At 41.0% G+C, this 11,145-nt stretch overlaps 1 protein-coding gene across 1 annotated transcript; it reads left to right on the top strand.

Annotated features, from left to right (window-relative positions):
* The first annotated feature begins 1,097 nt into the window (after positions 1–1,097).
* On the top strand, positions 1,098–10,653 carry txndc5 (thioredoxin domain containing 5). Its single transcript, XM_037694432.1, has 10 exons — positions 1,098–1,334; positions 3,517–3,669; positions 4,097–4,202; positions 4,293–4,389; positions 4,858–4,973; positions 6,703–6,789; positions 6,866–7,024; positions 7,909–7,991; positions 8,259–8,388; positions 9,879–10,653. Exons 1-10 carry the CDS (start codon positions 1,150–1,152, stop codon positions 9,999–10,001), a joined length of 1,239 nt encoding a protein of 412 aa, XP_037550360.1. The 5' UTR covers positions 1,098–1,149; the 3' UTR covers positions 10,002–10,653.
* Positions 10,654–11,145: the final 492 nt, after the last annotated feature.

The raw sequence follows: 11,145 nt of genomic DNA, 5'->3' as shown, positions 1-11,145 counted from the left end.
ATCGCTTAAAAAACATCAGTCATCCTGACGTGCGCTGATGTTCCACCTGAGCATTCATTTGAACAGGTAATCGTGTGCTTCTTAACTCATCTGTTGACATCAACTTTTATTGATGTCTTGACAGATTTACACCGACAGTTTTAATTGGAGCTGTCAGTTTGTTTCACAAAAAAATCGACATTGGTGAGAAGGAAAACAAACTGCCTGCCAAGGTGGTGGACTCAACTACAACTCATTGGACCGTTTGCTAAAAAAAAAACTTTTCCTCTCACTGCCAGAGCTGAAAAAAATACCTAAATGTGTTTTGAATTCTATGCTTATTTAATTACTTTTGATGGGTTTACTTATTTGTTTTTAAGGATTGAAAATGAGTAAATAAAAAGAAGTTCACACCAGTTAAAGGAAACTCTGTAAAACTCCTTCAGAAATGCTCAAAAATATCTCTGCTTAGGCTGGTTTAAAAAGATTAACAGAACATCAGAGACCTTAAACAATACATATGAATAAATAAAAAATAAGAAAATAAGATTTATTATAATTACTATTCCTTATTTGTCTCTGTAAAACTCAATAGTGACTAAGTTGGTGTGTTAGCAGAATGATATTGAGTAGTTGGTGTTTGCTGTTGCATCCTATAGAACCTGACTGCAAGCAGTTAAATGCAGTGTGAATTATGTAAAAGTACTTAATTGTCACTATAAGTTATTTTGATTATTATTTCAAGACATTTTGTATGTGGTTTGGTTTAATCAAATTGATTTATTTTGACTTTTATACGTTACCTGTCTATAATACATGATTAGGTTCTCAATTTTTAAACAGAAATTGGCGAAAACGTTTGTTTTTCATGTTAATTTTATTTTTAAATTACTCGGTAAACTACAGCAAAAACACTTTGCGTTACATTTCCGTTCCAATAAAGTTTTCTTGAATTAGTTGAACTTCAAGCATAAGCGTAGCAAAGCGTTTGCGTCCTGCCGTAGATCTCAACAACAACCCGACTGCGTGCGCACCTCCAACTACAGAGCGCGCGTCCCATCCGGATAAGTTATACCTTTACACTACAGAACCAAAGGGGCGTGGCCGTTGGAAGTCAACTCTTTCACGCCAGCTGCGACGCTCTTCTTCACCGTACTGATTTGCACCACCATGGCTGCTGCACCGACTTGTCGACCTTTTTTATTCTGCTTTTTCTACATTTCGTTACTGTTTGCTGGTGTGTTTTGCGACGATGATGTAGATGAAGATGAGCATGCCAAGCACACATACACAGTAGAGATGTTTAACGAGGCGGTGCCCACTGCACCCCACTTTGTCATGTTTTACGCTCCGTGGTAAGTGGAAAAAAACTACTAATTTTTGAACGACATTAATTAAATCGACTGACAGCAACATCTAATTGTTTAAAGTAGACCTCATAAGCGCTAAAGACTGAAAAATCCTTCTTGTTACATGGTTAAAAGAGTTTACCGGCATGTTGGATAGTTAGCATCTAGGCTAGTTAGCTTCCTAGCTCATTGCTTCCATTCAAGCGGCTCCGTTAGCATAGCGGCTAACTAGCATAGCCGAGCAGCAGCTAATTAAGTTGAAACTAGGTTTTCTCGCTTTGACGATTATTAATGAAACTCTTCACGTGGTAGTTGTCTTATGTAGACACTAAAGCATGTTTATCATCGATGTTCTAAACCCTGGAAGAAGAATATTTAAAGTTACACATCGAGATGCTGCGCTTACGTGGCATGCACTGATTGACTGAAGCTACCAGCGGTTTCAAGGTGAGGTTCGCGGTCCCCCCAGAGGTCCTTGGTGTTGTCACGGCTCTTTATGTTGAACAACTTTAATATCAGTCATTTGATTTGTCTCACAACGGTGCTGTTAAATTGTCCGACCCTGAAGAGTCCTCAGCAGCTGACATGTCGCGGGGTAAAAATAATGGATGGTCTAATCCGAATTTTCTAATCATGATTAGTTCAGATTTTTTAAAGTAGGTGCAAAATATAAATGTTGCATTTTATTTATTTTTGCCATTAGGAAGATGAGCAGTTTGTTTAGAAACTTCTTTGATCTGTCGTTTAATTACTTTTAACAGTTAAAATTGCCTTTAGATATTAAAATGACACTTTACGCAGCTTCAGTAAAAATTAACAAAAAGGTTTGTCTCACCTGAAGTGGACGGCAGTCGGCACGCTGTCAGTTTAAAGCATCGGAGAGGATTTTGGACGTACAGAACGAACGCGCCGACGGTCAGAAAATAGAACGGAATCACAAAAAAACAATATTTCTCCAGGTCTATGGGTTTTGCGGAGAACTCTCAACTGAAACCACTGGAGTAACGCATTCTCTTACCGCTCGATGAATAAACATTGAATGGCCGTTCTCGTCAGTCTTATAATACGTTGGGTTTTGCATCATCTTTGCATCAGATAAACAGTAACAGGTAAGCTAACTTGGTGAGCGGTCCATATAACACAGTCTATGCAAACGAGTTCTGCAGAACGGACTGTTCACGTTGCCTACCCAAGACAAATTCAACGGTTTGTTAAAATAAAACAAATTTTGATGACGATGTGTTTAAGCTACTATGAGATTTTTCAGATCTGAGTTTAGGATTGCAAAGAATGGGTTGTTGTGGCTCTGAAGCCCCAAACTGTCACCTGCTTACTTTAGGTGACTGGTTCAAAGCATTTCACACAACACAATAATTTAAAAGCGGTTTCAACATTGTGATCCACAAATACATTTCCTTTTACCTCATTTCCATCACTAATTGTTCAGAATCCACTGATGGTCAGATTGGTGTTTCTGGTTTAGCTGGTTAAGTGGATTAGATGCGGTAGCTCAGTGGTCAGTGCCACGGTCTTGTAATCCTGAGGTTGTGGGTTTGAGCCCAAGTTGTATCAGGAAGGGCTCCTAGTCGGTCTTGAAAAGTATAGAATTTAGTTTGAATTTTTCCAGGCCTGGAAAAAAAAAAAACTTAAAAAAAATAGTTCTCAGTTTGTTATCCATGTTACATTTTCTAAAAGATTACATTCATATATTCTCAAAAGTGCTTATAGTAACGGAGCATTTTTGCACATAAAAGATGAATATGCTCATCTTGACGTCAGCTTTTGGTTCATCCATCACATCAAACTTTAAATTTAAGGTTTTAACCATCAGTCTTTTTGTTTTTGAGTTTAGTGCAGGCTCTTTCAGCTTTTTTTAGGTCGCCGTGTCTTTTACAATACAATTGTTTGACCTAATGTCCAGGTTTACAACCCATATCCCCTTTTGATGTTCATTTGTCTTTAGATAAGTTATTTGCAGGTATAATAATTTTAATGCTGTATGGCATCGCAAAGTAGCTCAGCCTCAAGAAAACTGGTAAAAAATGTGAGTAGCCTACGTAATTTGGAGATAGAATTTGTGTTAGAACCTTGTTTTGTACTAGCAAAGCTTAAAAAAAACACATAAATCTTTGCAACACTGGGGTTCTACAGACGGGATTCAATCGTGTCTTTCGGCTGTTCTGTCCAGGTGCGGCCATTGCCAGAGATTGCAGCCTGCCTGGAATGAACTGGCAGACAAATATAACGGCATGGACGACCCGCCGGTATACGTGGTAAAAGTAGACTGCGTCCAGGACACCAAGTTCTGCTCCAACGTGCACGGCGTTCGAGGCTACCCTACGTAAGTAATCAAACCTGCGGGGCAACGACTACTGCTTGTTTGGATACGAAACTGAAAGCTTGATTTATTTTATTTTTTCAAATGAGCATTTATTAGTGTAGCTCAAGTTGCCATTTTGCAGGAAGAAGCTTTCAGCACTTTGTAAATGCAGCACAAATCACTATTTGATTGTAACTTTTTATATTTTATACACAGCTAAAATTGGAGTTAAAAAAAGGTTCGGACTTGAGAGAAGTGGTACATTTCCTGCAGCGTTTGGAGTAAAACACTATACAACATGGAATAAACTTGTTTTCTGTAATGATTGACACAGGCAACATATTAACCCTCATTTAGTTAAATATTCTGTTACAGTCTTTTCTTGTTGCTGACTTTAGCTACAAACCGTAGTTTCTTTTCTCCTTTCTGTTCGTGATCCTGTGTGCAGACTAAAGTTGTTTAAGCCAGAACAAGAGGCAATTAAGTACCAGGGTCCCAGAGATCTGCAGTCTCTGGAGACATGGATGCTGAAGACACTCCAGGAGGAGCCTGCGGTGAGGGTCCTCCACCCACTGAGCAGCTCAGGTCTTCCATCATGATTTATAATGAGAGTGCTGCTCATGTTTGTTGTTGATGCCCTGCAGGAATCAGAGAGCGAACTGGAGCCTCCTAAAGCCCCGGAGCCCAAACAGGGCATGTATGAGCTCACTGCCCAGAACTTTAAGGAGCACGTATCCAAAGGTAAAACATGCACCAAGGTTCAGCTGCAATCCAAGTTAATGGATGACTCGGCTTTGCATCTTTTACAGGCGGCTAGTTTTGCTTTTGTTTCCCATTTGAATGTTGTTTCAGTTTTTCATTGCTTTCATTTGAATACCTCCCTCTGGTTGAAGAACCGTGCGCAGGTCCCAGGTTTTTGGGCTGTCGGGCGATGACGCAAAAAAAAAAAAAAAAACATCTGTCACGATAAGTCTCTGTGAAATGACAGTCCTTATGAAAAAAGGTTGACAGTGTATTTTACGAGTGTTTATAGGTCCCACCTTCATGTCTGGGCAACAGCAGCTTAATAAACCCGCTGTAATCTGCTGCATGCAGCAGTGGAAGTAGAGACATGTAAAAATAAAAGAATCTGAACTTTTAATTTTTTAATTATCCACAGTATTGTATCGTTTTCCTGTTTATTCACATTTTCTGTGTTTTCTCATTCAGGTGCTCATTTTATTAAGTTCTTTGCGCCGTGGTGTGGTCACTGCAAAGCCATGGCACCGACGTGGGAACAGCTCGCCACCACCTTCGAGCACGCTGACGACGTAAAGATTGGAAAGGTGGGCCCCTCAGATTGGGATGATTCTGCCAGATGATAATTCTGTTTACTGTAATCTGACGTCTGAGCAACAAACCAAACGGTAGTTGTTAGTTTTGGTCTTTAACACCGATTCAAGTTCTTTAGGGTTTACTAACGTGTTTGGTTGGGCAGGACGTGTCATGACTTCAGTAGCTTCAACTTTTCTCGTCGATTAGATTGTTAGATATGTGAGCTCGGCCGAGCGTTTGAATTTCATCCATTCATTCATTTTCTTTATCTGCTCCATTGGGTGAAGTGTTGGGTACACCCTGGACATGTCCCCAGTCCATCAGACAAATGAGACGTCCTTTACAGTCAAGAGTTGCCAGTTAATCTAACATGCAAGTTTTTGGTCTGTGGGAGAAAACTGGAGTACTTCAAGAAATCTGCCTAAATATCCAATTTGCCGACATTAAAATACTTTCAGTAAAAATTTTAATTTAATACCGTATTTTTCACTGTATAAGTTGCGTTTTTTTGCATAATTTGCATGCCGTGAAGCGACGTATTAATAGATTTTTCCATATTTATTTATAAACCAACTTTTGGCTGAGATAAGACCGTTTTCATTCATTCTGACTGAAAATATTGAACACTACCATGTTCAGCCGCTAGATGGCACTTGAGTAGTAAGGCATGGTGTTGTATCATTCAATAGGTAAAAGTGACTATTAATGACACAATCGGCTTGCCATAGCCTGCCACTGTCGTCTGCCTGAAGCAACCGTCAAATCAGCTTCATTTCGCTGCGTCGCCTCCCGGTGAAATGCAGCTAAATTGACCATTAAAGTGCATTTATTAAGTAAAAGTTCAACTGAGATGCACCTTTACTATAAAGTCGAGCAAACAAATATTTGTTTTTAGGTGGTTATCTTGTTAAATTTAGAAAAAATGCGTAGCGAGTCATCCTCTGCGCGTTTGTGTTTCCGTGTATCGGCTTTTGAAACGCAGCTGATTTAACCATTAAAGTGCATTTATTAAGGAAAATTAGACTGAGACACACCTTTGCTATAATTTTGAGCAAACAAATAATTGTTTTTAAGTGTTAATCTTGTTAAATTCTTGTTAAAGTCCTCTCGTGCACGCTCCCTTTTGGCACACCAGCCCACATTTCCAGGTTGTCAATGGTGACGCATAATAGATGCGACATATTTATAGATTTTTCCACTTTATTAGACATATTTGGACTGATGCGACGTTTATGGCAGAAAATACGGTCTTATTTAACCTCTTGCACAATAAACTGGCTTCTTATCAAATATAGGCCATACAGGGCAGGTCTCAATAAAATGATGCCTTTAACAACCTGAGGGCCTCATGTCACCTGGAAATCATAAAAGCTGAAGCTGATTATTAACTCTCAGGTTCGTAAACAATCTTTAAAGGGATCCAGAAGCAGGTTTTTTTTTGTCAGGTGTGCTGACATGGACAACGAATGACGTTGAGTTTAATCAACTTGAATCCACCTCTGTGTTGTCACGTAGCTGCCTGATTTAGCTAAATGTTAGTGAGACCTCGTTTGTTTGGCTCCGGAGCCGGGCTTTGGACATCCCTGAGCAGAACTCTGATCTGGAACCCAACGTTGGCTCAGTTTCTCCTGTTCTCTGCCACAGCAGGATGTTTACACTCGAGTTATTAAACCATTTGGTTTCAGTGTTTGCACTGGCGTCAGTCCTCTCTGATAACACGTTTATTTACCTGCGGCCCAGGTGGACTGCACGCAGCACTACGAGGTCTGCTCTGAGAACGGCGTGAGGGGATATCCCACACTTGTCTTCTTCCATAACGGACACAAGGTACAGGGTTTCAAATAAACCCCTGTTAAATTCAACATGTCTCCTCATTTAAAAAATGTTTTTGGCTCTTCTGCAGAAAGAGCAGTACAAAGGAAAGAGAGATCTGGACTCCTTCAAGGAGTTTGTGGACAACCAGCTGAAGGTTGCGCTGACAGAGGAGCACGAGCACGAAGCAGCCGAAGAACAAAAAGCAAACGAGATCCCGACGGATGAGCCAGCCCAAGAGGAAGTAAAGGTCTGTGCACAAACGGGCGCGTACCTTCCAAACAAAAACTTTTGTTGCCTCGGGACAAGAAATGAGTACCTGAACAACCCACAGAGAGACGGCATCCAACGTGGTGTGGCCATTAAAAATATATATTTTATTGTTTTATCACACAGAGCAGATTTTTCAGAGTTATTTGTTCACTAGTCTTTAAAAACTGGATGAAGCTTTAAAAAATGAAGTCCCCATCTCTAAAAACTTTACAATTTTTTAAAAAATAAACCAGAGCATTTTCCATCCTAATTCAACATTTAAAATGTTTTTTATTCTTTAAAAATCAGCCGTTTCTTCTTCTTTAAGCTGTGAGTTCACTGTTCGAGGCGATGCCGTCTTCGGTTTGTGTTACGGACTCGAGCTTTTCTAACTCTGGCACCGAACGGGTAATGACACCAGCATCCCTTGGAGAATTTCATTAAAGCTTTAAATGAAGATCTCAAGCGATCGGAGTGTGTGTTGGGGAGGACCCTCAGCTACTACCACACCAGATTATAGGTTACAATTGACAGAGTTGAAGCCATTTTTGTTTACCAAGTTAAATAGTTTCATTGTTGTTTTACGTTTGCGTGAAGTAGAAATATCTGACACCACTTTATTTAAAATAAAAATCTTTATGGGCCAAACAGAGGAATTGGAAATTTAAAGTCTAGAATTGTTAAATGAAACAATCTGGTTGTTTTAGTCAAGATTATGCAAAAACATATTTTCCACGACTGTATTTAAAATTCATATTAAGGGCCACCCTGTCATATTTTAATTATTCCAGTTTTCAGCCTCCAGCGCAGAAACGACGCAGTCATCACGAAAAGTGAAGTTTGATGCATAAAGTTTTTGACGTTTCTTTCCTTTTCCTGCAGTCCAGCGTGTTGGTCCTGACTGAGAGCAACTTTGACGAAACGGTCGCTAAAGGCTTCACCTTCATCAAATTCTACGCTCCGTGGTACGAGTCAAACACCGGTCAATCTACTGTCGCGTCAAAAACTAGTTATCCCTGATTTAAAGGTTTTTACTGATCTTGTACAATTCTTTTAAAACTAGAAGTTTATTTTGACAGATGCTGTTAAAGTATAAACAAACATTAGTCATTACATTAATAAATTGTAATAAATCCACGAGGGACGACAGATTTGATAGAAAAATTACAGTTCAGTGATTCAGGAAACGACTGATGAGGCGACGGATTCAACTCCGTGTTCTCCCGCTGCAGGTGCGGCCACTGCAAGAACCTGGCGCCGACCTGGGAGGACCTTTCCCAGAAGGACTTTCCTGGTCTCACCGATGTGAAGATCGCCAAAGTGGACTGCACGGTGGAGCGCACGCTCTGCAACAAGTACTCTGTAAGTAATGGTGCTGTTGATTTCGCCTGATGAAGTGGGTTATACTGCTCATCGTCAGCTGTGACGGGTTTTATTTCTCCGTCGTTAAAAAAAACAACGCAGCTGCTTTAATTGGATGCAACAGACTGAGAAGCTGCAGCAGCTTGGATTGTGTAACGTGATGAAAGCATCCGCTAATCCTCCGAGGGTTTTAGTGGTAACGTAAAGTCGGACTCACACACACGTTCTGTACTGACCCAAATGATGTCTGTCGTTTTAACTTGACATTGTAAACTTTAAGGTCGTTTGGTTTAGGAGGAAATTAGACGGCGATGAGGGCAGAACTGAAATCTGTTTGGAAAAACAAGTTGTAAGTTTTGTCGGTGCTTAACTGATTCAATTAAAGACACGAGATCAAAGTTCATGATCAATAATCCAGGTAAAAAAAAAATCCAACAAAGTTCAGTCAGGTCCTCTGGATGGGTTATTTTTTTGTTGAGACATTTGTCCTTCATCCAAAGGACTTCATCAGTCTGAGGAGCCGCAACAGAGTCCCACAAGCAGGACACTCACATAGTGGACCAACCAGTTTGATGGTGATAAGATGGTTCCTGGGGCCCGCCCTCTCCCCCGTCGACTCCTCTGAGGCAGCCGTAGCCAAAGTGGTTCAAAACAATAAAGTTCATGCTCAATAATCCAGATAAAAATAAAAGATGAAGTCCTTTGGATGAAAGACGAAACGTCTCAACGAAACAAAGAAGTCGTCCAGATGACCTCACTGAACTTTGTTGGAAAGACGTGACCTGGTGTTCATGAACTCTTCATAAAAACAAGACAGAAGTGAGTTTACTAAAGATTCTATGGTTGTAAATTAAACTGGAACACTTGTTGCTGGGTTGTTGTAAATATTTCTTATTTATCCACCACATAAAACGTTTTTAAACATAACAGCTGCATCATAAGACGTCGTTACCCGCTTCTTCCTTTTCGGGTCACTGGTGCCCATGCATCATAAAACATTAAAATATTTATATATATTCATTGGGCCCTTATTATAGTTGAAGTAGTTTTTATTTTTTATCCGGTAGTTTACATTTAAATTAATCTTATGGGAATTATTTATGGAAAAATACTGGAAGGTATCAAGTAGAAATGTTCAAACTTGGCAAATATTTACCAGTTACTGATCCAAATAATCATGGTCATGATTTGGTTTCTCATAACGGAGCAAGGCGAGCGTAACCGTAACCTTATTTTTTTGCTTGCTAGAATTTCCAGACTGTCCTTGAATGCATCACTTGCAGGCAGTAGTTATGAAACAATAAAAACCACTATCATCACAAACACCTGATCGGATTAATTTTTTATTTTCTGCTCAGCTTTGGTTGTTCACTACGACCTAAAGAGTAAACAAATGAAATGTATTCATGAAGTTTAGTGATTCAGAGACTTACTGATTCTTCAGCCCGTTTGCTTTATTGTTTATTGATCTGTCCTGTATTTGTCCCCAGGTGCGAGGTTACCCCACCCTGATTATTTTCCGGGCCGGAGAGCAGGGCGAGGAGCACCACGGCGGGCGGGACTTGGAGAGCCTGCACAGCTTCGTGATGAGGCAGGCGAGAGACGAACTGTAGACACTCCTCACTTCACCTGCTCCTCCGAGCAGTCAAGTCTGTATTTCTCTCTTCTGGAAGGAGTTCAAGCCAATGACGGACCCATGTGGTTTTTTCTGTATTTTTGTATTTTAAAGACGGAATAATTGTTTGGAATGTATCCCCCCCCACCCCAAACCTGAGGATTGTATGATCAGTGGTTGGGTCCGACGACCACTGCAAGCACTGCTCAACCAGAAACTCAAAAGTGGCGCTCGAGTTTATTTGTGTAAAACATAAAAGCTCTGATCCTGTAACTGACTCGGTGCTAAATGTTTGGGTCTGTTGGGTTTCCAGCAGCTGCGCCACTCTGTGACCTTTGATTTGGAGGTACTTCATGCTCATGCCGATGATGGCCTATCTGACAGAACTCTCAGGGAACATCCAGCCAGGTTCTAGGAAGTCCTGATGGAGGGATCGTGATCGCCACAGGAGCCCGATGACTCGTACACAGATGGACCAGGTTCTGATCATCTGGGTCGTATCTGGCTCGTGTGACGCTCACATCCGTCGTCTTTTTCTACGCAACGTTTTCAGTTCCAAGTCTGAACCAAGCTGCCCCAGTTTGTCACTTCTTTCTTTTCAGACGAGTCGTTCAGATTCATTTCGCTCATAATGGTTCTAAAACTGGCTGCTCGTGAACTAAAAAGGTGCAAAGGTTTCATTTGTCTGGTTTGTTCAGTGGGCGGCACGGTGGCTCAGTTGGTAGAGCTGTTGCCACTCAGTGAGAAGGTCCCCGGCTCATATCCTGGTCCGAGGCCTTTCTCGGTGGAGTTTGCATGTTCTCTCCGTGCATGCGTGGGTTTTCTCCGGGTACTTCAGGGTTTCCTCCCACAGACCAGAAACATGCATGTTAGGCTGATTGGTGACTCTAAATTGTCCCTAGGTGTGAATGAGACAGTGTTTGTCTCTGTGTCCCTGTGATGGACTGGAGACGGTGACCCCCCCCACCCAACCTGAAATGGAAGAAGCAGGTAAAAAGTGTTAGTTGGAGGTGTGAGGCAGTACTACGGGGCACGACGAGGCTCAGGTGCTCTCTGTTCATCGATGGCTGCACCATTAGGAAACCATTTCCCGCCATCGTTTTAACAACTAGCTAAAGCAGCTGCGTGTGATCGTTTTAACA

This window comes from Nematolebias whitei, chromosome 20 (assembly GCF_014905685.2).
Source record: "Nematolebias whitei isolate Nwh7 chromosome 20, NemWhi1, whole genome shotgun sequence".
Lineage (NCBI taxonomy): Eukaryota > Metazoa > Chordata > Actinopteri > Cyprinodontiformes > Rivulidae > Nematolebias > Nematolebias whitei.
This window is presented reverse-complemented; position numbering and strand designations above follow the sequence as displayed.